At 40.9% G+C, this 27,937-nt stretch overlaps 2 protein-coding genes across 2 annotated transcripts; one reads left to right on the top strand and one right to left on the bottom strand.

The window, feature by feature from the left end:
• Positions 1-74: 74 nt before the first annotated feature.
• Positions 75-5,496, top strand: zbtb24 (zinc finger and BTB domain containing 24). Its single transcript, XM_085144067.1, has 6 exons — positions 75-888; positions 1,148-1,315; positions 2,486-2,569; positions 2,658-2,741; positions 2,839-2,920; positions 3,035-5,496. The coding sequence occupies exons 1-6, from the start codon at positions 75-77 to the stop codon at positions 3,924-3,926; spliced, it is 2,124 nt and encodes a 707-aa protein (XP_085000193.1). The 3' UTR covers positions 3,927-5,496.
• Positions 4,071-27,453, bottom strand: ccdc162 (coiled-coil domain containing 162). Its single transcript, XM_085144053.1, has 42 exons — positions 27,226-27,453; positions 27,049-27,139; positions 26,833-26,963; positions 26,598-26,750; positions 26,293-26,394; positions 25,590-25,748; positions 25,420-25,511; positions 25,148-25,283; positions 22,459-22,662; positions 22,037-22,369; positions 21,707-21,907; positions 21,469-21,590; positions 21,128-21,356; positions 20,838-21,040; positions 19,692-19,838; positions 19,354-19,447; positions 19,140-19,274; positions 18,441-18,556; positions 18,234-18,345; positions 18,101-18,150; positions 17,848-17,997; positions 17,566-17,671; positions 17,185-17,362; positions 16,548-16,686; positions 15,937-16,090; positions 15,711-15,806; positions 14,937-15,122; positions 14,615-14,829; positions 14,302-14,440; positions 14,096-14,216; positions 13,884-13,993; positions 11,544-11,693; positions 11,396-11,443; positions 11,081-11,248; positions 10,337-10,489; positions 10,109-10,243; positions 9,667-9,819; positions 9,009-9,218; positions 7,012-7,132; positions 6,812-6,874; positions 6,466-6,614; positions 4,071-5,830 (listed from the first exon to the last, which is right to left on the bottom strand). Exons 1-42 carry the CDS (start codon positions 27,451-27,453, stop codon positions 5,777-5,779), a joined length of 6,036 nt encoding a protein of 2,011 aa, XP_085000179.1. The 3' UTR covers positions 4,071-5,776.
• Positions 27,454-27,937: the final 484 nt, after the last annotated feature.

Below are 27,937 nucleotides of genomic sequence, written 5' to 3'. Positions count from 1 at the left end.
CTGTACACTCATCTTGTTTTCATATGTTCTCATTATTCATTTAAGGGACAGATGTGGTTGTTTTTGCAGCAAAGATGTCTCAAAAATCAACAAGTCCACCTTCATCGCTTATGGCTCACCTTCATTCAGAGTCACATAAACAGAGCATCCTGAGCAAATTCAACAAGCTCAGGAAAAGTAACCTGCTGTGTGATATTACTCTTGTCGTGGAGGATGTGCAGTTCAAGGCTCACAAAGCCCTGCTGGCAGCAAGCAGTGAGTACTTCTCCGTCATGTTCACAGCAGAAGATCAGACCCATTGGTCCACCCACCGGCTGGACGGTATGGCACCAAACATGTTTGCAGCAGTGCTGGAGTTCATCTACAGCGCCCAGGTGTCTGTGGAGGAGAGCGCCACAGAGCAGCTCCTGGCCACAGCTCATCGAATGGAAGTCGGTGACCTTGTCAAAGTGCTCACTGACCTAACTCGCTCTGCAGCAGGGGTCAAATGCAATGATGCTCAAGCAAACAAAGCTGAAGATGCAGAGCTTGTGAAGCGCAAAAGAGGGCGGCCAAGGAAAGATGTAGGTGCACCTGTGACAGAGCTGGTGGGGAGAAGAGAACCATGTGAGAGCTCAGAGGACCGACAGGCAGGAGATAATCCAAAAACTGAGTCTCAGCCTATAAATGAGGACCCCGAAGAACACCAAAGCCGGCAGAGCAAACGCAAAATCAACCCACCGGTAAAATATAAGGGCTACAAAGTGGACAATAACACAGCAGGACACAAGGAGCCTGGGAAGAGGGGTAGGAAAAGGAAATACCCTGACACTGAGGCACGATGTGAGGACTGTGGAAAAGTCTTTAAAAGCCACCTGTTTTTAAAGATTCACCAGCGCACTCATACAGGTAATTACACTCTGATTTAAAGAGAGGTCAGAATGGAGGTTTAATACAAATTTGGCCTTTTTTCTAGAGTTTTTGGACATCGTTTAAAAAAGGACTTCATTCCCTCAACTGTAATAAAAATAAGTGTTTTAACTTTTCAAATGTTGTGCTGAAAAAATAGAAACACATAGCAAGTACAGATGACTACGACTGACGAGAGTTTAGCAGTCACTAATCACAGCCGCACCTGTAAAAGTACAACTACTTTCTTTAACTCCAGGTGAGAAGCCTTTCCACTGCATGGTGTGCGGGAAGAGTTTTACCCAGAAGCACACTCTGCTGGCTCACCAGCGCATGCACACTGGAGAAAAGCCATTTGTTTGTACCGTCTGCTCCAAAGCGCTTTGCACCAAACACTCCCTGCAAGAGCACATGAACCTCCATGAAGGTAGGACCCAATAAACTGACTTCTCAGTTTCTCATATTAGATAAGTAGTAACTTTGTTTACAAGTAATTTCCAGGAATCCTCATAATTTCCTGAAAGTGATCTTTCCAACAAAGTTGATCTACAGTCTGATTTGAGAAATGTAGAAAGTGTTAGTTGTTGCAGTGATTCCGTCAGACCTACTATTCTTAGTTTCAGCTGTATTTTTTTTTTAATTCGAACAGAGTAGCTTTCAGGATGGCATACAACCCTCCTCACCAGCTTTTTCTTCTGATTGGCTACTTCATTTAAACTTTATCTATATAACGCCCCAAGGCGCTTTATATTGTAAGGTAAAAAGAAATGAACACAATCAGCCGGTATTGAAAGGCTATGTTTCACCAATAGAATGCAAAGTCAAAGCAAATCAGGCACTCCTTAAAGCACCGTCTGACGAGCTGTTCACTGCATTGTGCAGATTGAAGTCTTGGATGTAGCCCAAAAGATTAACACTACACGAACAAGCAGATATAGAACAGATAACAGACCATCAAACCACATTCCAGTGTCTGGATTCCTAGAAATGGAAAGTTATCCACCGTTTCAAAATACTTTGAATTCAGTGCAAGGAATGCATACCAGGAACAAATCTTATGCAAACGGTGCTGTACAGTTGTCTTCATTGCAAAGCAACACAGCTAACATATTTAGCCCCTAAAAATGCACAGTGGCAATAACTGTGCTGTAGATTGGGATCTCACGTGTTATTATAATATAATGAAATACTACATTTTACTTCTATTAGATACACTTGGGCCCAGTAAATACATGCCTTCTTTAACATAAATGAAGCAATGTAGGGGAAAAGCTTTTTACAACTAAGGGGTAAAAAGATGTTCTAAGAAGAATTAAGGTGTTTTGTTTCTCTGGCTAAGAAAACCATTAGGATTTTCAGTTTACTATCTATTACTTCTTAATACAACTCTTTTAAATGTGCCCAAAAATCAAATGCCCACATTTCGTGTCTTGCCTGTGCTTTTGATTTACCTAGTTTAATTTGGTGTGAGTTGCCTAGTTTTGGATGGATATTGGCTGTAGAGATGACTTCCTTCTCTTAATGGCACTAAAGCCGAAGTGCTCTAGCATATTGTGATGCTGATCTCTCATGAGCTCTGTTTTATTTGCTTCTTTAGAAGAGAAATCCTTTGACTGTGATAAATGTGGAAAGACCTTCACTCAGAAAAGGCAACTTAAAAGCCATTACAGAGTTCACACAGGTAAGACATGGGGAAACTGCAAGAGATCTGGTCAGTGTATTCAATCGATCTGAAGGTAAAATCATTGAATCTTTATTTTTAAATAAAGGGAAATCATTGCCAGAATGTGCTCAGTGTCATCACAAGTTTATGGATGCAGCTCAACTGAAAAAGCACGTGAGAACTCATACAGGTAAGATCAGCTCTCCAAGTCCTTCTTTTGCTATTGATATCTGCTTTATATCTGGAAGCGTGTACTGCAGCAGCTGATGGTGTTAACGTTTACACAGGTGAGAAGCCTTTCACTTGTGAAATCTGTGGAAAATGTTTCACAGCCAAGAGCACACTGCAGACTCACATCAGAATCCACAGGTCAGCTGTTATATTTGATTTTCACGCCACTTTTAACAGATTTTACTCCCTGCTGTATAATATACGACCCAGGAGGAGACGTGGTCATAACTGCCTCAGTATCTGGTTTTGCAGAGGTGAGAAGCCATATAACTGCAGCATCTGCAAGAAGTCCTTTTCAGACCCCAGTGCAAGACGACGACATGTTGCCTCCCACTCGGGGAAGAAACCCTTCACCTGCTCCTTCTGCAGCCTTTCATTTACACGCCTGGACAATCTGAAAACACACACCAAATCCCACAACAAGGAGAGAGCTGCGGGTGGAGAGGCCTCATCGGATACTGCAGCAAAAGATGGCTCTGGAGCCCCGCAGGAAGAGGTGCAAAATATCCTTCACCTGCAGCAGTACCAGCTGCCTGCCACCTCTGAACAGGAGCTCCAGGTGGTGGTGACGGAGGATGTGGACCACATTAACTTTATCCCGGGTCAGGACCACGAGATCAGCCTCATCAGTACAGAGGGCGAGATGGCTCAGTCAGCCCCCTCTAAACTCACCCTCCTCGCCCGGCCATCGGGGCACGTGCACAATGTGGCGTTGGTCACTCAGGGCGATGTGGTGGATCAGACCTCTCAGATCCACACTATCAGTATGCTGCAGGGTCAGATGATGCACCAGGCTGAGCAGATGCATGTTATCACTTTGAGTAAAGAGGCTATGGAGCAGCTGCAGGCCCATCACGGTCCTCCGCAGCCCTTTCAGATAACACAGCGTCCCATTCAACAGCTGCAGGTGATGCATCAGCCAATCCAGCAGCTGCCTGTTGCACAGGAGCCCTCAGAGGGGCAGGTGAGCAGGGAACAACAACAAGGCCGGGCTATTCACGTCAGCAGCCAGAGCAGCCAACCGATCTCCATCAGTCAGACTAGCGAGCAGATCTCCAACCATCACATCCAAGGACAGACATTTCAGATCCAATCAGGAACTGTGTCCTACCTGTACACCACCGGACTGCCACAGGAGAGCTGAGAGTGATCTGGACCACCGGGAACTTAAATCTGATGGTGCTACTGTGGAGATCAACTATATACAGACAAAACTGACCATAGTGAAAGGTAGCAGTATTAAAAGATGAAGTTTGTATTTTCTTTAATTAATTTTTTATATAAAAAATATATAAGCATACCTTTTTATACTGTTGTGTTTCCTTCCACACATTACACCACTGTAATCTGATGAATTTGTCTGGCAGATACCTTCCTCATTATGCCTTTATCTGTGCCACAAATTTCTGCGCAGCACAATGATCACACTTTGTGTGTTAAATATCTAATATCTTTCATACCTTGCCCAAGGTATTGCACTATTTGACACTTTTCTGCAGCAGATCCTTGTTTTTTGCCACATTCCTTAAAAACTGTGGCATGATTAATAATGTGGAACATCTGTCTTAAGTAGTTTTCCTTTAATTGGGCTCACCTGGTTAACTAATTACAACAGGTGTCTGAGATTGATATGAGTTATCCAAAGAGCCCCCAGACACTTTGGTTGCAAGCAGATTGCCATGGTTACCTGGAGTTTTTCATGTCTGTCGGCAAATACTTGCCAGCTACTGGCCAACTGATAGTACATCATGATAAAGTCCGACATAAACCATAAAAGGAGAAGGTTCGACTTCAAAGTAGAAGTTTGCTTCAGTGCTACAGCAATCATGTGTCAAAGGGCGCCACTTTTACTGGCATGTGTCTGTAGACAAATCTGTCACTTCCATTCGAATGCAGCACTATGTTACTCGCCAAAAGCAGTCACAAAGAGCCTTTTATCATCCAGCTGGGGAATACAGCGACATTTGATCCTACATCATCAGCATGATTGTCAAACACCCAAAATGATGCTGAAGTTAATGACATGTTGTTAGTGGCCATGTGTGAAAACCCTTGAGGCCTTGGGGGACATCAGCTGGGTGCAGCACTCAGATCTTAGTCCATGACACGAAAGGCAGGAATATCAGGAGCCATAATGGAGGAACTCCCAAACAAACAAATGTGATATTTTTCAGTTTCCAGGTTTGAAAAGTAAAAAATGGCTTAAACATGAATTTGTATTTAATCATTTTATTAATTAAGGTAAAATTGGTGATAATAAAGCGGGTAGCTTTTGCAGGTATGACTGGTTCCAAGATCCTCACTTCCAAAACGCTCAATTCGAGTCTTTAAAAGGTTTGTTCACAATCAAATGGTTGATATAAACATGGCTATGTCCACCTTTTATGTACAGTCTGAACAGAAGACAGTTACTATGCAACAGATGCTAAACAGTTATTATTTTTAATGATTTTTTTTAGAGCTTACGACAAAACAGGTTTTTGTTTTTGCCCACTTAAAAATGTCATCATTTGGTTTTATTTCATAAGATGTGACCAAACTCATTCTACAACTGAAAAATGAACTTTGTCATGATTCCTCTGATAAATTTGCAATACGCTAAAATTGGTCTATATCTAATATGAGTATTAGAAACCCTGAAGTAGACATGATGTAATGCTATTAATTGACAAAAGTTAAGTACGGATTGCCAAAACATGATTGATAAAAATAAAGGCAAATTATAGAAATATCCAGAAAGTAAAATATCAGTGATAAGGGCTTTGTTAAGAGCTTTGAAAATATTTATTTTAAATATATTTAAAAAGTTACTGAAATATGAAGAGGAGTAACATCAAGATGCTGTGCTGTAGGTTAAAGGGACGACGTGCATGTCACAGCTTTGGGAATGGAATAGATAACATTCAGTTCACACAGAGCTATAAAACACTACAGGCAAGCCTACAGCAAGCTAATCTGCTAATCAAGTTTGTGTGTGTGACTGATTGCTGCACCTCACAGATCTGGGAACAAAGCCTCGGCTGTCGGGAGGCGCAGGCGACACAGATCCTGAAAGAGAAACAAAGGCGGATTCAAGATGAACATCTAAGAGATAAAACTGGGCACCCTGCTATACCGGTCTGACGAAACAGATCCAGATTGTCTTTAATGTGACGAGGCACTCCCTGCTGCTCAGAATTTCACACTTAAAGAAAGACACCTGCTAAAGTATTTATACCTACACTCTATATCCATGCTGGTACTCAGGTTGTTGCACTCTACTTATCGTCTTATTTTATTACTTGTTATTCTGTTTGTTAAAAAAACAAAAACAACTATTATTTATTACTCAAAAAAAAAAAAAATCAGTTTCTTCATTATTATTATTTTTTTCGCTCCGGGACCGTGTGTGCATAATTTCATTTCACCTCATGTTAACTTGTGATGCGAATGACAATAAAGCTCCTTGAATCCTTGAAGATGGGTGACCGCAAAAGCATTTTCACACATTCTCGCTTTACGTTCACCATTTAGTAGTTGTCCTATTATTATGTAGACGTAATCTTCATTAGTTGGGACACCAGTGAATTCAATATGCTTTAAAACTCCAAAATGTACCGTGCTGTAAAAAAGTATTCGCCCACCCACCTTCTTGTTTTTTACATTAGGGATGAAACAAGTTTTTAAGTGATTATTTCACTCACTGCTTTAGGTCTGTCTGTGCTCGTGTTTGAAAGACCTCTGGCTGTTTCTGCTCTCTGCTGTCTTGGCTCTGTTGCAAAGTCCTGAGGTGTGGTGTAGTTTGTGAGGCTGCCAGGCTGCAGGGCTGAATGCTGCCTGTTCCGGTGCAGACCTGTGCACACAGAAATAGAACAGAGTGAGAGCTATGCTGCAGTGTGAAAATAACATCTATAAAGAAATTTAAAATGTCATCACACAAAGATATGAGTGTCTGGATAATCTGATGGCTTTCGATTTCACTCATGAACCGCATGAGCAGCTTTACATTATTGCTTCACTGCTCTGAGATGAAGGTGGTGGGCTCAGTACCTGTCGAGGGTCTTCTAGTACTCAGTCTGCTGACTGACAGCGTGCAATAAGTCCTGCTTTGACCTGTGATATAACGATACCGAGAAAGTAGGAGTGAAATGTCAAGTCAAGAATGTCTGAAGCAGACAAAATCTTACAGGCAAAGCAAGCTGTTGGTCTGTCATCCTGTTGAGTATCAGGAGAGCCTGGAAGGCTTTTACCTGCTGTCGAAGCTCCTCTGGAGAGAGCTGCCTCCACATCGTTCATCTGGTTCTGCAATTTATCCAGCTGCTGAAAGGCCTCTTGTTTAAGGCTGCACTGCTGCTGTAGCTGGCCCCTCACCTGGACCCCAACAATGTGGTTAAAAATTGTTTTTTGTTTTATTCCTGCTTAAATTTAAAATAAAAACACCATGTGCATTGATATTTACTTGACAGATCTATCACCAGAATGAGGCCAAGACTAACTCTGTATCTGTAAGTATCTCTACAGGATTTTTGCACCAAGGCACTGCAAAAATCCTTTAACCTCTCATCCAAGAGGCTTCTTCAGTTCTGCAAACTGATGAAGAGTCTCAGGTATTCAACCCCTCGTGGATTTGTCCCATTGGAGGTGGTCCCGAGAGTCATGTCATCATGCAATCCATTAAGGTCACATGGTCAAAGTGTGACTGTTGAATCACATGGGATCTCAAGACTGCATTATACAGTTCTGTTAAAAATTAATTGTCCCTTTCCTGTTTTTTTTTCCATTTTTTTGTCACACATGTTTCAATATTAGACACAGGTAACCCGAGTAAATACAAAATGCAGTTTTAAATGATTATTTAATTAATCAAGGGGGGAACTAAAGCTACCTGGCCCTGTGTGAAAAATATAATTACCCCCTTTTTAAATCATGAAATAACTGAGCAACCTTTTTTTTTATCTTGCCCAATGATACTTGGCATGCAGACTGGAGGAGCCAGGGATCAAACCACCAACCTGCCAATCAGTAGGTGACCTGCTCTACCTCCTGAGCTACAGCCACCCCTTTAATTTGCATTATATTAATATTAGACAAAGGTAACCCCAAGTATATAAAAACATATCACTTTTTAAATGATGAATTCATCTCAATTGGATTTAGGTCTGGACTTTTATCCTACAACACTCTGTCAGATTTTTGCCAGATTTTTGGCTGTGGCTAGTGAAAAACTCTAAAAGCAAATAGCTAACCCCAAGTTGCTCTCCGATGCATCTATCGGAGTGTGAATGTGTGTGAATGTTGTTAGAAAAGCACTCAGTTTAGAGTCAGTGCTTGTGAGAATGGGTGTGATTGGGTGAATGTGGCATGTTGTATACAGTGCTTTGAGTACGCCGGGAGAGTAGAAAAGCGCTATATAAGAATCAGTCCACTTACCATTTAAAGATAGAAAATCAGGAGGGAGGTATTGAGGTTTCTGATAGCTGGTATTAGAGGGCACTGTGCCTTTTCAATGATAGTCGTTCAGAGTGGACATTGATGGCTTCTCAGGCCAAAGTATGAACATTATCATCCTGAAAACAGTCGGTCCTGATTAGTTCTTCTATGTTGAGCCATGCGTCTGTGGAGTGGTTGTCTGGTTTTCCTGTGTAACGTTATGAGCTCTCCTTGCTGCACTGAGCAGCACACACTACTGTCATGCCTTTGGGATGAACCAGTGCTTTTCTAAGGGTGTTGCTGGATCTGACATACACTTGCATGTTATACTGAGATGTTCCATCATAATTTCTTAGAAATTGAATTTCTGACAAGCCTGCAGCGATCAAGAACCACACCTTGATTCACAGTTTGGATCATATGACCATTAATAACTCAAGTGGTTGCGAGGTGGATCAGTGACTTTCTGCATAACCTCCATGGTGGGTAAATACCTGGGACTCTACACTGGAACTGAAGAAGCTTCTTGGATGAAGCGAAAAGTCTTCATGAATTGAAAAGAAGTCCAACTAAAGTGCTTAAGACTACCATGACCTGAACGACTGAGAACCTACAGATATAGTCTGTTAATTGGTTTTATTTGACTCTCAGTTAAGATGTTCAGAGGTTGATTTACTTAAAATACCATGATCTTTTTTCAAATTGTATTTCTTCGGATGATCTATTGAAAATCCACTGACCACAGTTTTTTTTAGCTCATGAAAAGTGGATACAGCCTGCAATCAGTGGTGCATAACACATTAATTAACATACAGACCTGCCGGATCTCTTTGGCACTGCGCTCTCTTTGTAGCCTGTTTATCCTGCTGCCTCTGTCCAGCTGCTCACCGAGGGCCCTGAGCTGTCTGTCTCTATCCTCCATGTCGGCTCTCATTTGTTCCAAGGTCTGCACTCGATGAGCGTCCAGCTCCTGTCTGCTGCGGGCTTCCCGTGCAGACCGATGCCTGAACACCTGGAGCTCCTCTGTCTGTGAGCGAGAACCAGCAAACATTCAGTGAATACATCCAGGCTTCTTCTCCTGACAGCTCTTGCCACTGTCAAAACTGAAAATGATTCATGCTTTACATGAATTAGGAAGTCTATGGGAGCGAAATGTGATTTAAACACTTCAACATGTGCAGTGAGCCTCCAAAAACCCACTTCCTGTCTTTAGAGATCCAAAAAAGCCAACAAGAGAAAGCTGGAGAAGCTGCAATATAATGTAAGTGTCTGTAGGATCAGAAACGAGGCAAAAAAAAGTAGTTAACTTTTAAAATCCTGACATTTTAAAATAAACCTGCACTGCTTCTGAAAGCATTTGATAGCACCTTCACCAAGCTTAAGAAATACACACCAAACATTTCATAGTTTTAATGAATTTCAGAGTATTTGCAGTTTCAACTGATGCTAGCAGGTGTGGATAGGAGTGCATGTACCTTCCTGCTGAGCTGCTTCTTGATGCTGCTGCACTCGGCCTGAGAGCAGGTCAGCGCCTGCTGTGCAAAGTCCAGCTCCCCCTGCAGGAGAGCCACCTTCTCCTCTGATAACATTTTCACTCTCAGAGCCTCGGTGCGAGTGGTAACCTCCCTCTGCAAAATGACCAGTGTGGCGCTGAGTTCATAAATGTATAAATATGGGCTTAGAAAAATAATGCAAAGCTGACAAAATTAGTGAGGATTAAGCAGGTCAAGCAAAAGAAAACATTAAACTTTTAAATTGCAGTACATGAGTACATGTAACATTGTTACATTATTTGTTTAAATCCTACAACTAAGCATATTCATGCTTTTGCCTTTTACTTGATGGCCTCATGTTCCCCCCCTGCAAGAGGTAAAGCTAATTTCTGATTGCTGAATATTTCTTCATCCTGCTGCTAACCTGCTTGGTTTGGAGCAGTTGCCTGTGAAGTTTCTCCTGGTCGACCACCTTCCTCCAGCATCTCAGAGCCTTCAGTTTACAGAGCAGAGCAGTCAGCCGGCTGTTCTCCAGCTTCAACTCGTGGACTTCTTCCTTCTTAAGATAACAGGTATGAAAGTGGTACAATTCACAGATCATCTTCAACACTTCTGCTCTTTTTAACTGCCTACACATAAAAACTTTCTGTACCTTTAACTGTGTGAGGGCGAGTCCATCATTGTCTTTGGTGCAGCCGTACCTCTTCTTGAGCTTGATGATCTTGTCCACTCCTTCCCCCCGTGCTCTGTTCACTAACACACTTATGTCCCGCCTCATTTGTCGGGGATATTCATCAAGTCTAGCCTGAAAGCCAAACAAAATTACCAAACAAGTCTTTAACAAATCAAAATGTGAGATATGACAAAATAACTAAAGAATAAGCAACGTTTTACCACATAATTTAAAGTTATTGTCCAATCAATTATATTTCTATAGCATCAACAACAGTCACAACAAGGTGCATTATATTGCATGGTAAAGATCTTACAATATTATAAAGAGAACACCAACAATCAGATGTTAGCAAATTATTATGGTACAGAGAAACTTCTGAGAAAGTGTCATTCAACCTCTTTCTGCTCAAATATGATATATGAAAAGGGCAAGTATATATTCTAGTTATAAAGAAACACTACACTTACCAGCCACTTTGTAGTTTTCACCACTTCAGCTACTTGCAAACACAAAACTGGTGAAAACTACAGAGTCACACTGTGTCACTTCTGCCAGCTAAGAACTCAAAACGGAGGCTAAAATTTGCATAATCTCACCAAAATTAAACAGAAGAGTGAAAAAAACTCCTCGTCTGATGGGTCTTAATTTCTACTACAACATTTGGATGTCGAGGGTGAAAGTTTTGTTGTAGCCCTTTAACAGGGAGCCTTGTTCTTTCACCTTTAACTGGATGCAGGTAGAGAAAAGATGTCGGACCAGAGGGTGGTAGCGTTCTTTGAATGTGAGGCCGAGCTGTTCCTCTAAATTAATTTTCTCTTCTTCCAGGTGAGCAACTTGGGCCCGCAGGGCTGAGACCTCCAACATCATCCCACGGCATAAATCTGCCACCTGTGGATTAATAGAGCTCAAAAGTAGTTTTGTTTGAAAGCTCTCAATCTCAAACATGACTTACATTCCTAAAGCAGCTCAAATCTGCTTTTCTGCTACTAACTCACAAAAATCATAGAGGCTACAGATGGGAATCACTGTGTGTACCTCTTTGTGAGAATTACTTGTCTGAGCGTCCTTCAGACTCTTCAAATCCTGCAGTTAAAATGGTGAAAGATAATAGATTTCATTTTTAAAAAAATATAAACTGCCAATAATATATTTAATGAGATAAAAAGATATTCCACACATGTACCTGTTCTCTCTGGTACAGAAGCTGAGTGTGCTGCTGCAGGATTTGTTCATAAAACTGTGAGTAAAGCAGAAAGCATTGGCGCTTTCGCTCCATCACTGAGGAGCTGAGGTGAGTGAGACACTGCTGCAGATGATCCCGAGAGACCTTCAGCTAAAAAAGAAAACAAAGAATATTATTAATGAACATCTAGTTTAGCAACTTGCATTAATACTCTATTCCCCCCATTCTTTGGAATATAAGTTTTAATAGTCAACAAGCTGCACTGTTATATTCTCTCTATGTGTTGGCATTTCTTCACACAATACATGTGAAAGAGATACAAGTGTAGTCAGAAGGAAATTAATGTCATCGTAATTTTAGGCTTTTAATGATGTCTTTCCACTGCTCTTTTTCCAGGGTAGAATTATTGTAGAGCATAAAAACAAGAAGGCGTTTCTTTATCCATACAGAGTCAAATATATACAGAGACCCCCACTGATATTTGGTTAAATGTCATTTAGCAAAGTTACACTTCAACCAGACACTTTTAGAAGCCATCGATGAGTTTCTGGTGTAATTGTTGTATTTGTGTATTTGACCACCTCTCTTGGTAGAGTTCATTTAAATTTGTTGGTTTCCTGGCATGGACCTTGGTTTTAAGCGCAGCCCATGAGTAAAAGCGCTACACAAATACAAGCCATTTACCATTTTACCATAAGTTTTCAATAGTTGAAGAATTTGGAGTTAGCCCTCTTCCTTCATTATTGCATCCACTTTGTGTGATGTAGCAGTACCACTGGAAGCAAAACAGCCCCAAGACCATGATGCTACCACCACCGTGCTGGACAGCTGGCACTGTGTTCTTAGGTTAGAAAGCATCACAATCATTCCTACAAACACATCTCTTGTCATTTAGGCCAAATATACGGTGGCCCTGAGAGGCCAAATGGACTGCAACTTAAGAAAACACCAGCAATAAGAAAAACACTGCAAAAGCATGCAAAACACAACGGAAATAAGAAAAAACAGATTTCCAAAAGCACAAGGGAAGTGTTACGCTGGGAGACACCTAAAAGAAGTGGAGGATCTATCGCTTTTGTGAGGAAAGAAAAGATGAGAGGTAAGTGTGTTAGCCTAACTATTAGCCTAAAAATCCATCATCAGTATTATATGAATCATGATAAAACACACCTAGCATGTTTTGGGTTCCTGCAACTGGTTCTTTGGGTTATTGTCTCCCCAGAAACACTTCCCTTGTGCTTTTGGAAATCTGTTTTCTTTTTTCCTATTTCCGTTTTTCCCTATTTCTGTTGTATTTTGTGTGCTTTTGCAGCATTTTTCTTATCGCTGGTGTTTTCTTAAGTTGCAGTCTGTTTGGCCTCTCAGGGCCACCGTACAAATAGCTCAATCATTGTCACGTCTGTCGTCACTGATGAGAAGTTTACATGTTGTGAAGTTAAAAGCTATTGAAGAACCTTCGGCACCACTTATAACTGTTATAGTAACAGTTCAAAGAAATCAATAAAAGACCTGAATAACCATAGCATTCATTACCTCAAGTGTGAAGACATTACTGGTCACAACAGCAGCTTGCAAACATTTAGTTGCATGTAGAAATGTTGCTTTTGGAGAAAACGTCCCCTTAATTTTTAACTTTTTAAAAAGAGTTTGTACATTACTCCACATACCCTCTGTGGGAAACATGATTGCCACCTTTATTTTGCAGACTCTCAACGAAGAAGAATCCTGGTGGAAATGGACTGATTACCTTCTCTTTCTAAAATAAGACATCATTTCTCAAACACCTGTCAAATAAAACGTCTACCTAAAGCTGATACCAAGCAACACCTCATGTTCCCTGTCCCACATGTTTGCATAATTAACCGAGCATGTTCCCACTCCTTTCTCCTCTTCTTATGGACAGGAAAGCAGTTAACTAAACAACTTCACTTTCTTCCTGTGCACTGGAAATGATAGGAATAAGCAGCACATTTAGCATGTTTTTCCAAATACTTTGAGTACTTGGGGCTGTTAGAAATGATAATAAAAGCGCTGGAGCGCAACCAGCTTGTATAATCAGCTCACGAGAAATGGCAGCCTTTGTAGAGAAAGCATTTAAGGTATTTAGTGTGTTTTTGAAGGCATGCCTTAGCAGAGCAGGGTTTTAAGAGCATTATAAAGCCCACATTTGAAATAACAATGAATGAACAATGAGTAGATAAAATACACAGGTTTGAGTTTCTTTTTCAGCAGAGATCCTACTCCCTTTCTCCACACAGTAATCAGAAGCCCGTCAAAAGTAGCAGCACATTATTAAAAGATTTTAGGGGAGAACAAAGCATCATTGGGTATTTTCCCTACCTCTCCCTCCGACTGCTCAGCTCCCTGCATCAGCTGCTGGATGAATGTTTCCACCATCTGTGGCTGCTCATGGGACAAACTGTACTTCATTTGACTTCTTTTCCACAGCTCTGCTTACATGTGGAAACATTATGTAACTGCAATCATATAGTTAATAGTAAAAATATTTTGAATGGGTGTTTAAAGGTAGATCCAGTGGTGTTTGTGCGCACCTGTGGGGAGCCGATTATCTTGTTGAGTTTTCTCTGAAAGCACTAGCGTGAGCTCTCTGCTCATCTTTCTCTGCACTGCTCTAATCATGTCGCACTCTGTGCTCTCCATCAGCAGGTGGAGCTGGAAAAAGTAGATTTTGCAGCACTAGAAGTTCTTGTTATTATGACATGATGATTTAATTGTGCAGTTTTCATTGTGCTTGTACCTGCCAGGCTTTCACATCAACCTCTGAAGCTCCAGGAGGGGGCAGAAGAGACTGCGTGCCAGAGATGAAAACCTCATAGTGATGCTCTTTATCCATTTGTTTAGCCAGAGCTCTCATACTGGGGTAAAAGATTTCATCTCTAAAAACAAAGTGAATAATTGCTGTAAAACAATGATTGAATTAGAAAGACCTAAGCATACCCTACATTATCCTAAAACAACATTAACTTTGTTGTCACAAAAACAAACAATTATTTTCTGATATGAGTAAATAACATTATTTGAGTGTCTGATTTTTGATATTCTTTAATTACCGGTAAAGTTTAACAAACTGTTGATACAAAGCAGGTGTACTGAAGACATCGGCGCCTAAACGTCTTAGAGCCCATCTCTCCTTGAAGACCTCCAGCTGCTTTGTCAGCAGGAGAAAACCTTTCAGCACAGACTGGACTCTGATTGGATCTTGAAGGTTTGAGGAATCGATCTTTATCGCCTCTTCTTCATCATCTTCTCTGCAGCTTTTATTTCCCTGCAATAAAAAAAGGAATAGTTATCGAATCAGCAATCTTAGTGATTTACTTACAATTTTTATTCACTAATGTGTGAACCCTAACGTGGAAGCGTCACTGGTATGACCTTGTTAGAAACTGTCGTTACTTCATTAGGTGTGCCACTATGCTGAAGGTCATCTTTGTTGCCATGGAGACGAACAGGCTCTGCCTCTCTTCCACCGTTCAGGACGTCCTCCATGAGCAGGGACACCCCGAGGATTGCAGCATTGGCCTGCAGTCTGCTGCGACTGCTCAGGCTGCTCAAACAGAGCTGCAAATAACCATGAAATCATTTTAACAATCACTGGGAGAGTTTAACGATGCATTAAAAAAACAAAACAAACAAAGCTGTGTAGTTGGTTAAGGTTGTTTGTGCTGTTTGAATCTAGACTTGTTAAGCCTATTTGAGAATTATGGGTATTAAGGACAATACAAAAAAGAAGTCCGCACCCATATTTGTATAAATAAAGATAGGAAATACAACGACTTTCTTTTTAGTGGATGATCATGAATTTACTTGAGAGCATCTTTCTCTTAATGATAACAATACTGAGGTCCCATCTGTTTAGTGTCGCACCACAACAGCAGTCACCTCAGTGTGCTTCATATTTTAATGTAAAGTCCCCACAATAATCCAGAGAAGATCCAAACAATCACAAAACCCATATGAGCAAGCACTTGGTGAAAGTGGGAAGGAAAAACTCCTTTTAACAGGAAGAAACTTTCTGACCCAGAATTATGACATATTGATGGCAAAATATATTTTTGGTTGGAAACATGAGTCATACGCAAGACCAAATCTACCAAGTCCCATCACCACCATTAACAAGTGGAAAAAAAAGCATATGAGGTGGTGAACCTGCATGCAGTGTTCAGTAGGTGGGACATCCCAAACATGAAGAGGGAGCAGTCCATGACAGGCTATGAAACTCCTCCATGGATACATCCTCTGCGCCTGCAGCAGACAAAGCCACAGAAAGATGACGTGACAGAGCACATTTCCTCTCATCCTGTCAAGTGTTTTCATGTTTTTTTGAAAACATTTGTTACGATGGTTTTCTAAAATGATTATATGAGGTCACCACCTGACAGCCTTGATTCTCCAAAGGTTTAGGAATGGGCAGCGTGAGACTGAAGACGTCAGTCTGGATGCAGCCAATCATCGGAGGGAGAGCGTTCGCCATGTTGTCATTTACACTCTGGTAGGAAGTAACATCACCAGAGGAGAGGAAAGCCTCCCTAGACATGATAAACATACATTATTAAGGTTTATTAAGCTGTGATAGAAGAGTGATAGAGGGAAACTTCGGGCGAGTAACTGGAAAAAACAACCAATAGCACAAAAGCTTTGAGTTGTTGAAATATTTGTATTGGCCAAACACCTCACATCACCCAGCAGTGGAAAATGCATCAACACGAACTTATCACTTAATTTAAGTCATACTTTTCTTTAGGTTTTTAAAATATTATACACTATTTTTTTTGAAAGCATGTTTCTTTTGCAAAATTTGAAAATGTTTTCTATTAAATGCTGGTATTTTTTTTTAAATCAATGAAAACTGCATCATAACAAACGAAAACAATAAAACCAAACACAGAAAAGAAAAAAGTAAAACAGCCTTTAAATATCTTTGTCATGGAGAAAGTTTCAGTATGGTAGGAGACAGCTGAGGGAAGTGACGATTTCACCGCTGACCTGACAAATATTCTGACAGCAGTATCAAACTGCAGCAGGAGGACCTGCCTGCGCAGCTGCAGCAGGCGGCCGACGGACTCCAGGTTGCTGGGATCAGAGAGATGATCGACCTGCTGCTGGAGCTCCTGCAACTCTGTTCCTGTACAGCACCCAGAGAGGAAAAAACAAATGTGTGAAAGGCTGTCCAAATCCAGGTTTTCCTTTCCTACTATATCACCTGGTCCCTGGTTATACCTGAAATTCAAAGATGGTTAAATGAATATGAAAGTTGTATGGCCAGTTCAGTCTGAACCAATAGGAAGGCAACAGTAACTCTCTCTCCTCTTATCTAAGAATGGAAAAATAATATTTCATGCATCCGCAGTCACCAGATCTCAGTTCTATGGAGCACCTTCGGGATGTGGTGCATTGGGAGATTCACATCATGGATGTGCAGCCAATAAATCTGCAGCAACTGTGTGATGCTGTCATGTCAGAACAAACCAAAATTCTACATTAAAAAAAGATGTATTTATTCTGTCATGTGTCAATTTTGAGTCATCCCATTCCTATTCACTCTCAGCATTGCATGAGAGATCCCTAAACATTACCATTACTACAATTCTTTTGGAACGCTTCATTTATAAAATAAACCTACCGATGCTTTCAGCGCCTCCCCAGTCAGCTGCCAGATGTGACCCTGCTGCATCATGTCCTCTCCCCCATCTTAAAGAGTCTTGTCTGTTTCCAAGTTTGGAGAAGCTGATCAGGTAATGAATGATGCCATGAAGAGCTGACGCGATCTGCAGAGTGTGACGGAGAGCCTCATCACATGCCTAATGAAATCAGACCAGAAGAGAGTTAAATAAATTCCAGAGAAAGAAAGTGTTAACATGCGTCTCTCCTCCACCAACACGGAAACAAGAACAAAAACAGAGCTGCTCTAAAATTAGTTCATGGCATGAGAAACTGAAAGCTAAAGTTATCACCCTGTGACCTGCTGTAATATTAGTCTCAGTGACAAGTTTAAGTGTCTCACCGAAACATTAAGTGTTTTGAACATGCGAAGCACTTCAGTGAAGTGGGGGATGTACCAGAGGTTGAGGAGAGTTCTTCCATCTGCACACAACAACCGCTGAAAAATCCTGTTTGGGAGAAAGATTGGTTTGAAAAGCTTCCCTGGATACAACTGAAGAAACATCTGTACCAAAATGCACAAACTTGGCATTTTGGCTCAAATTCTTTAAACAAGTTTCACCGTACTATAACCAGGACACAAATAAAACGTGGATAATCACTCTTTAATGCTTAGAGGTTGTACCTGGGGTCAGAACAACGATCAGCAACCGGCTGTCCAATCATGAAGTAGGACTGACGAATGTAGGGAACGTCTTCCAAGAGAAAGGTCAGATTGTGGTAATATTCAACAATCTGAGCTCTCACACAGTGCATGGACATTTGTGTGCTGAATCTGAGAAAAAACATTTAGAAGAACCTTACTATCATAGAAAAAACTCAGTAAAGCTCAGGCATGTTGTCTGTTTTAACAAAAAAAAGGATGCCCGAGAACATACTTCATGAGAAAGTCGATTATGAGCTCCCTTTTGATCTTTGCAGCCTCCTCCTGCACAGTGAGACAAATTAATTTTGCTTCATGAGCAGCCAATCACATTTATCATCCTGCTCAGCCACCTGCGTGCATCTCACCGGAGTTTTTAGAAACCCCCCCACGGCCTGTTTCTTCTTCACAAATGAATTCAGCATCTCGTCACGCAGACCCACTTTTTCCAGCTGGATGGACACAAATGCACGCATCACCCTGGAGGAACAAATGAGATTTTATATCATAAAGAGCAAAAAAAAAAGTGTTAAGTGTTAATCACTACTGGTGTAGTTTGTCTTGTAAGTCAATACCGCTTTTCTGTGGAAGTTCTCCTGGAGGGTTTGCAGGGAAAAGATTTATATTGTTCCTGCAGGCCGCCTGTATGTCTGCCAGAGCCGGAGTTACGTGTTACATCTTTGTCTTCCCTCTGAGATTAATAAAGATAAGAAAAATATTTCAACAGCTGTGTGTTTATATAAAAGCATTAAAAAAATAACACCACAGTATTCAGACTCTTTTGTTCAGTACAAAGAGTCATAAATACATGCTATTACCAATAAATCAGCGTGCAAACACTATTATTCTCAGATGTTGGACCTAACGAACCCTTAGGCAGTATTCATATTATTGTTACTCAGCCTGTGTTTTCCAGTCCAATGGATTGTGCCGTTTTCAAATCAACAACCATAAAAATGTATGCAAAAAACAAAACAAAACAGATGTTTATTTTATCCCAATTCCATCCCCATATAGAGCACACATACAGTTAATATTTCACACACATTGAGGCTTTTCTTTTTATTGCCTCTGGATCTAGAACATAATTTCGACCAGGGAACGTCTGATCAGGATGATTTTATTTGATGTCCTGCACAACAATGCCCACTCAGTCCCATCATGTATTTGAAGTCCAGTCTGAAGTCATTAAGACTGTTATTTTGACAGGTTCTTCACAGTAAGAGGCAAATATTCTAAGTTGTAATTACTTTTCACCAGAGAGCAACACAAACCTCAGCTGAAGATGAATCACTTTCTGCCCAAAGACAAAGTCGAGCCAGTTTGACCGCACTCATCAAGGCGTTCTTCTGTGTAACCTGACAGGCCAACGCCACCTGGAGGTTCTCGATACTCTGTCTGTTCATAAGCTAGGAAAAGCAACACATGAAAGTATTTGTGTGTATTTATTTATTTTCTGATAAGCCTTAATGTTTACTTTAATCTTACATGGATAACTGCTTCCTCTGAGCTGAAGCTAAACCTCCCGATCTGGTTCTCGTCCAGTTCCTGGATGCTCAGAGGCAGATGGGATGGGATGAGCCTGCAGCAGAAAGTTCTCTTTAATTTTCTTTCAAACACAGTTTACTGCTTTTGTAAAGAAGCTGAAATAATAGACATTGCTAGATTGCTTAATAGAAGTCCTAACATCTTTTTGACAGCTTCTCTCAAACATGTCTGGTTTTTGATATACAGCAGACGTTTTAGTTAAAGAGAACAAAATTCCAGGTTTCAGTTATTATGAAAATGAAGATTTATTTGGAAAATCAGATGTAGTTATGTTTTACCTGTCCACACAGCTGTCATCCTCCAGGATTTCTGTGATACAAAAAGGCCTGTGCTGGACTTTCTGATCAGTACACTCAAACTGCAGCGGCCTCAGATACAGGTGGAACTCCTCAAAGTCGAGCTCTAAGGCCACATTTCTGTACAGCCTGAGAAAAAATGTTACGTTACATTACTCATTTTATTCAAACTGGTTAATCCTAGCTGCACAGAAATGTTAACATATCAGCAAAGAGACAGTATAACCTAACAACAGCTGTAGTTTAATAGAAACTGGATTCTTCTTATCCTGGGAGGGTTTAAAGTTTTAAACAACTTTAAAGTTGTTCCAGAAACTTTTTTTGCTAAAAAAAATAATAATAATAATAATAAAAAAAGTGCAGTGGGTGAAGACAAATGCCAGTGACAGGATAGCATCAAGAGTGAAAGGGAAAATTTACAAAATTTACAAGTGATGTATAGTTTGAGGATGTTGGCACTGACAAAAAAGACAGCAGGCAGAGCTGAAAATGTCAAGATTTCCATTGGGAGAGACCAGCATGGATAAGAATAAACATGACTACATCAGAGGGACAGGACAGGTTTGGAGAAAGAGTTAAAAAACAAAAGGACGAGATGGTTTGGACATGTGCAGAATTGGTATAGTGGATATATTGGATAAAAGGTGTTGAACTTGGAGCTGCCAGACGAAAAGAGGAAGACCAGAGAAAAGTCGTGGATCTAGTGAAGGAGGTGTGACAGAGAAGTATGAAATGTAAAAATGTAGGAAATTGAAAGTGGAAAGTTGTTTGTGTTATCATGCTATATAAAACTTAAATTTGTTAGGTTGCACCTGGATATGTTTGGGTGTAAATATAATAACTCTTTGAACTAACCTTTGAAGCTCATTTCTGAACTGAGCGGTTTGTTATATGTCAGGTATGTTTATAGAAAAAACGACTGGGTTTTCATCAGAACTTGATGATTGGCTGAAAAACCTGCAAACTGTTTAATATTTACCAAACCACCTCTTTATTGATGCAAAACTTGTTACTAAGGGTACAAAGGACTTTGTCAAATGCCATCTTCATGGGGAAAAAGGAGTTAAATAAAAGGTCCAGAACCTATTGTAAATACCCCTGCCCCTCTGCTGTGAGTGTTTTCTTAACTGTGCCAGATGTGCCGTCTCTGAGGCAGATTCCAGCAGGCGATGGCGGATGCTCATAAGCTCCAGCATCATGGACAATGTTTCTACAGCACAGGGGTGCTTGTCTGGTCCTTGCTTCATGTCCCTCTCCTCTGCAGCTTTTACTAGTGACAGGCCCAACTTCTGGACCAAAATTGGATCCTCGATAAACACGTCTGAGAACAACTGAGAGCAACAGACAAACTGGGATTTAGTGAAATGGCTTATTTTTTTGTACACAGTAATCTGAACATACTCTGAACAAGAATGTACATCTCTTTGTATTTGTGAGCTGTAGGAGGCTCCTGGTGAAGTCTGGTTGTTCCAGATTTTCAGTGCCTGCTCTAAGAGGTTGTGTTCGAGGTGGAGTTTGTCAGTGATGCTCGTGGCTCGGTGCAACTGACATAGTTCAGTGTGAGCCTGAACCAATCCGTGATAGACTGCAGAGGCCAGACAGAGTGATGGGTGAACTTCTAGCAGGAATACGTTCATCAGAGCAGGCCTGCAAAACAAAACAAAACAAAAGGACGCAAGGAGGGAAAAACATGAGCATTAAAAGAAGAAAATAATCATGTTTTATAGTAAAAAGTTCCTCCACAGCTGTTTTAACTTGCCTCGCGCCTCCAAGTGAGACCAAATATTGGGGAACATAGTTGGGTGGACGACCATAGCTGGTTATAAAGCCTTTGTGATCATTTCTCCAGATGCGCTGAAGGTACAGTCGCTGTCTCTCTATCTGTCAAGAGGAACAACATAACCACAACATATAACTGTGGTGTGTCTCATGTACAGACCACAGTTATTGCACAGCTTCACATGTAAATACAATCCAATGCATCATTTAGTGTTTACCTGATTGTCCAGGATGTCTCGGATCAGCCGCTGGTGGCTCTGCATGCAGCTGATCTCAGTCCTGTAGGCCTGAAAATAGTTATCCTGGTTCAGGTCCAGCTGTGGCTTCCTGTGCATGATGTCAGTGATAACTTGGGCCAATGCAAACCTCTCCTCTGTGCCCACTGCATGCTGGTAGGCTTCATAGTAACAGTTTAAAAGCTGCAGAAACACAGAAGTGCACAGCGCACGCAGCAGTTCAGTTTATCTCAGTCGTAGTTCTATAAAGTTCAATGCTAACAGGAAATGACTGAGCCAAAAGAAATCAAATCCTCTTTTCCATCAATCTACCTGGACTTTGCTCTCCATGAACTCAGTCTCACATGTCCACAAATTGAGAAGCAAAGCAACGCGGTCAACATCTGTCCCAGCCCAGGAGTTGAAATCTACTGTCGAGGCTGACACTCCCTCAGTTTTTCCAATTTGTTTGATTGTGTTTCTGTGGATGAAGTGCGAGCCGATGAGGAGAAGCTCATTCATCAGCTCCACAAGGTCCTGCAGAGCAGCGTCGTACATGATGTAAAACCCTCTGGGGTCCTGAGTGTGGATGTAACGGCCCTCAGAGGTGTAAAAATCGTGAAGATTCTCCACCTCTGCAAACTCCAAGAACTCTGAGCAGTGGACCTAGACAGTTGTAAGAAGCAATGTCTGGATTCTCAGTTAAACCAATTTTTTTTTAAATTCACTTGAAGTAAGAGGAGATATGTTTTTACTTTGTAGTCGACAGGAGTGCTGTGAATATACTGGTCAGAGCCGAGACCTTCTGCCTCTCCTTTTCCTCCTCTGGCTACATTCATCCAACCCGTCTCCTCCGCTGTGCTGTGCAGCACCTGTCCTTCTAGCTGCAAACCTGCCAGGTCAAAGGTCAAAGTCCTTTCCACAGAGCGCAGGTAGTTCAGCATCCCAAGTGACACACGCTGCAGATGGTAAAAATTAAAACAACATTCGAGAGCTCACATACTATAGCAACAGACAGATATACTTAAACGATCATCAGCAAAAAACAGTTTAAAGATGAGAGAAAGAACAATTCAGTCTCCACAACTGCACCAAAGAATAAAACAGTGAAGTGTGGATTATTAAACTTCAGGTCTCTCTCTCCCATTTTATTAAAAGAATAAAAAATTGATCAAGAAATTATTTACTCTGCTTTACAGAAACCTGTTTACAGCAGGATGATTATGTTAGTTTAAATAAATGGCAGCAATCTTCCACTCCAGTCGTTAATTAACCAAAGAGCCTGTTTTTAATCTGATTTAGTGCTCAGCTCAGATAAAATAATTATCGTGGGTGATTTTAACATCAGTGTAGATACTGACAGCCTCAACAAGGCATGTAATCAATCATTAGACTCGACTGACTTCTTTCAAAATGTAAAAGAACCCACCACCTTATTCACACTCTAGATCTTGTTCTCACATATGGCACAGAAACTGAACATTTCCACATAACTTTACATTTATACATTTATACACCATACAATGGTGGATTACACAGCGGTGGGGAATAGATTTCATCAAAGTAGATGTCTTTCTAAAAGTGCTGTAACTAAGTTTAAGGATGTAATTCATCTGTTCTCTTCTTCTATGCCTGGTGCCAACAGAGCAGAGCAGCTACCTGAACGCTACTCCCATAGAGGTTGATTATCTTGTTAATAATTTCACTTCTTCACTGCGAACACCTCTGGATACTGTAGCTCTTCTGAAAAAGGAAGAACCAGAAGTACTTGACTCCCTGATATAACTCTCAGACGCAGACCTAAAGCAGACAACCCAGTAAGGACCAGGGGAAATGGTAAATGGACTGGTTCTTAGCACTTTTCTACTCTGAGCACTAAAACCAGTTTTAAAAAAACCTCATTCACCCTCATTCGGTCAAGTGCTTTTTTCTACTCCTTAAGTGCTTTCTATTTAACATTCATGCGCATTCATACTCCGATGGATGCATTGGAAAGCAACTTGAGGTCAGTATCTTGCCCAAGGATATTTGGCATGCAGACTGGAGCAGATAGGGATTGAAGCACCAGTCTTCTGATTAGTAGGTGATCTGCTCCACCACCTGTAGCATTCCTTTAAGCAAAAGTTAACTAGTAAGAACTTCATGAATTTCTTCACAAATAAAATTTTAACCATTAGAGAAAAAGTTACTCGTAACCATCTCACAGACGTAACATTATGTACTTCATACATCACTGACTTCAGTTATTACTTCCTCCAAAGCATCAACATGTCTTTAGACTCCATTCAAGACTGCTCAGAGAAGTCCCACCATTAATTAATGTTTCAGTCTTAAATATGGTCTTCTAATTGCCTTAGAAGTGGACTCGTCTCTGTGCTTTTCCTGCTAGACCTCAGTGCAGCGTTTGATCCTGTCGACCCTAAAACTTTATTACAGCGATTAGAGCATGCAGTAGCAATTAAAGGTACCGTGCTGCAGTGGTTTGAATTGTACCTAATAGACTCCAGTTTGTTCATGTAAATGGAGAGTCCTCTTCACACACTAAGGTTAATTATGGAGTTCCACAGGGTTCAGTGCTAGGACCAATTCTGTTTAGATAAAACTGAGGTTATTGCACTTGGCCCCAAAAATCTTGGACTCATTCTTGACCAGGATATGCCATTCAATGTGCATATTAAAGAAATATGTAGGACTGAGTTCTTCCAATTGTACAATATCTCTAAAATTAGAAACACCCTGTGTTAGAGTGATGCCAAAGAACGAGGTCATAGGCATTACTTAGTATTACTTCTAGGCTGGACTACTGTAATTCATTATTATCAACCTTCAGCTGATCCGAAGTACTGACAGGGACTAGAAAGAAAGCATATTTCTCCCACATTGGCTTCCCTTCATTGGCTTCCTGTTACATCCAGAATCGAATTTAAAATCCTACTCTTCTCATATAAAGTATTGAATAATCAGCCCCCATCTTATTTCAATGACTTTATAGGACCATATCACCCCATAAGAGCTTTTCACCCTCAGAATGCAGGCTTACTTGTGGTTCCTAGAGTATTTAAAAGTAGAAAGGGAGGCTCTTCTGTGAAAGAAGCTTCCAGTTTGAATTTGGGAGAAAGACACCCTCTCTACTTTTAAGATTAGGCTTAAAACTTTCCTTTTTGATAAGGCATATAGTTGGGGCTGGATCAGGTGACCCTGAATCCTCCCTTAGTTACACTGCAATAGTTGTAGGCTGCTGGGGAATTCCCATGATGCATTTGGTGTGTCTTCTTCAGTCACCCTTTTCACTCACTATGTGTTAAAAGACCTCCCTGCATTTAATTGCATTTCTCTTGCTCCTCTCACCCCAATGCCAATAAAATGTATCTATTATACTGCATACATCAACATGCACTTACATACCTGCCACATAAATACTAGTAGAAAATACTACTACTGTACCTGGAGCTCTCTGAGTTTCAAGTGGCGCAGAAAGATGAGGGACAGGTAAGCTCCTCTGGTTACTACTGGACCTGAGAGGCCTTCAGGTAAACTGTCATCCAGGCCCAGGACCTGCAGGTTGTCCTCCAAAGACTGACTGTGCCACGATAATATGAGTGAGTGGGAAAAAAGCTGATGTTTTCCTTAGTCTTAAAAGGCTTTCAGCCTCACAAGTGACCAAAGTAATGAGATGAATAAATTCTGCAAAGCAATTTTTCTTTGAATAAACACACCTTTCATGGTAAAAGCTTGAAGTCTGACTCTTTGAAATCTCTTTGTTGCTGCCTCTGCTCCCTCTGGATGCAGATGAGTGACTGTGGGTTTCCTATTAACATAAATGTCAGTGTTATTGCACTGACTGAATTTTTACATCTCCCCAAGTCAAAAACTAGACGATACACACCTGAATGAGATTGGCAGCGTTGTAAACACTTTCCCAAATCTCAGAAATCATTTGTTTTTTTGTCTTGCGGCTGCTTGAGATGAACGATGTGGATTGTGAGTCGCCAACTTGAGCAGCATGTTCTTTGAGAGCTGCAGCCACGTGGAGCAAATTGTGGACCTGCTCAGATACACAGTGAGGACAGCATAACAAAACGTGACAAAAATCATTAAAATAAAAAGGCATTATATATGGTCAGGACACTTCATTAGGTACACGTTGCTAGTACTGGCTTTACTTCAGAACTGTGTTCACTCATTGTGGCACAGATTCAAGAAAGTTCTGGATACATTTCTCAGAGATTTTAAGTGATCAGCTGTTACTAATGAACCTAAAGTGTGCCAAAAAATATCCCAGAAATCATTCCGGTACCAGCACCAGTCTGAGCTGCTGGTTCAAGGCAGGACGGATCCATGCTTTCCTGCTTGTCTCGACTATGTCCACATGCCTAAATACTCCGAGGTCATTGGCTCATATGACATTGCAGCTGAAAAGGCGTACCTAATAAAGTGGCATTAGTGTAACGCACTGTTAGCAAATTCTCACTTATGTTCTTTTCACCAGTTATCAGTTAGTTGCAACTATATATTTATTAATCATTTGCAATAATTTCACCCATTTTGAAGGATGCGTGACACTGATTCAGACCAGACTCGCTTTATACCTGAAGAAACTTGCACTGCATCTGGAGCAGCTCATCAACTGAATTCTTTTCCTTGAGCTTTGTGAAGAGCTTCTGCTGCCACGGATCTCGCCTGGGTTTCACCTACAGAGTGGAAACCAAACAATCAGTTTCTAGCATCCTGCAAACGTCTGAAGGACTACAGAATCCATAAAAACACAACAAGTGCTTACAGGGAGAAAAAATGCAAATGTTTTGCCAGATACTGATGAACTCTAAAGCACCGAGCATCACAGGAAGCAGTATTTGAAGAGATTATTTTACTATTTTATTTGTTTCCCTCAAACCTGGATGAAAGGAATCCAGTTAGCCTCCTTGCACACAGCCATGTTTGCACTCTTCCTCCCCCACTGACTCTCTCTGACTTCCATACCGTCGTAAGGAGGAAACGTTTTCATCTGCTCTTGTTGTCGGAAGATTGTTTTAAACTCCCTCCACACCTGGACAGACAGCAGCTGAGATTCAGACCAATAATTTAAATGCATTTTAAATTTCACCACCTTTTTTTGAGGACAAATATACCATGCTGAAAAGCTCCATCTCATCTGCAGTGGTTTTCAGATTTCCTGTGTCATACGGCAGGCGGAAGTAGGCGAGCAGGGACTCCAGCTCGGGCATGAACTGCTCCAGGTGAACTGTGTGGAGTGGTAGTCCTGAAATACAGTTAAATGTAAACTTTTTTATTTATTTATTTTTTTCAAAAGATTACAAAAAACATGTATGAAGGGAAAAGCTCACCATCAGCCTGTTGTCTTTCATGCAAAATTTCCCCACAATCCTTTCCTGGTGCTTCATCTTTTCTTTCACACATAGGTACATAGTGCAGCACCTGTTAAAGCAAATTTTAATGTGAAATAAAGCACCACAGGCATCAGATAGGATGAACAGTGATAAAATCTGTCTGTGGCTTTTTACCCTGAGAAAGTGGTGGATGGGCTGAACAGAGTGCAGGTGGCAGACAAGCCACTGCAGATAAATGACGACATCGTCCTGAGTGAGCAGGCTGACGGGGTTTCCTCGGCCGGTCAGCATCTTCTCTCTGCTTGCTGACAGTCTGCGAGCTCTCTGAACGGCATCCTGATACTCACGGGTCATGTAGGACACCTGATCCTGAGACAAAACAAGTCTGATACGATGATGCATTTTTCAGTGTGACATCTGTACGATTCTTCTCGTTCTTTAGAAATAAAAGATTCAGCATTCTCCAGCTGTTTACACGAGGAGAACATTTTCCAGTGACATTCACCGTATGCTTCCTGAACTGACTGCATTCTGAATAATTACAGAGATGCTGTATAAAATCTAAATAACTGGATCCCAAGTATTTGTTATCATTTAAAGCTCATATATAAGAGAAAGTAGCACAAAGATGGAAAACATGACTGCAGACAGGATAATTTAGCCCTCTGTCTCTTTTACTATGCTGCTGTGAAACTTTGCAGCGTGATTTGTGATCTAAGATGATGTGAACAGAGCTGCCCTGAAAAAGAAATCCAAAAACCTGTAATTACTCACACCTGTTCAACTGCTCATTAATGCATATCCAACCAGCCATTGTCAAGAAGACCCGCTGAAGTTCAAACGGCACTTCCGAATGAAGAAGAAAGGTCATTTGGAATTTGAATTT

Source organism: Neolamprologus multifasciatus, chromosome 19 (assembly GCF_963576455.1).
Source record: "Neolamprologus multifasciatus chromosome 19, fNeoMul1.2, whole genome shotgun sequence".
NCBI classification, from domain to species: domain Eukaryota; kingdom Metazoa; phylum Chordata; class Actinopteri; order Cichliformes; family Cichlidae; genus Neolamprologus; species Neolamprologus multifasciatus.
Note: the sequence above shows the minus strand (reverse complement) of the source record. Positions and strands in the feature narration are given on the sequence as shown.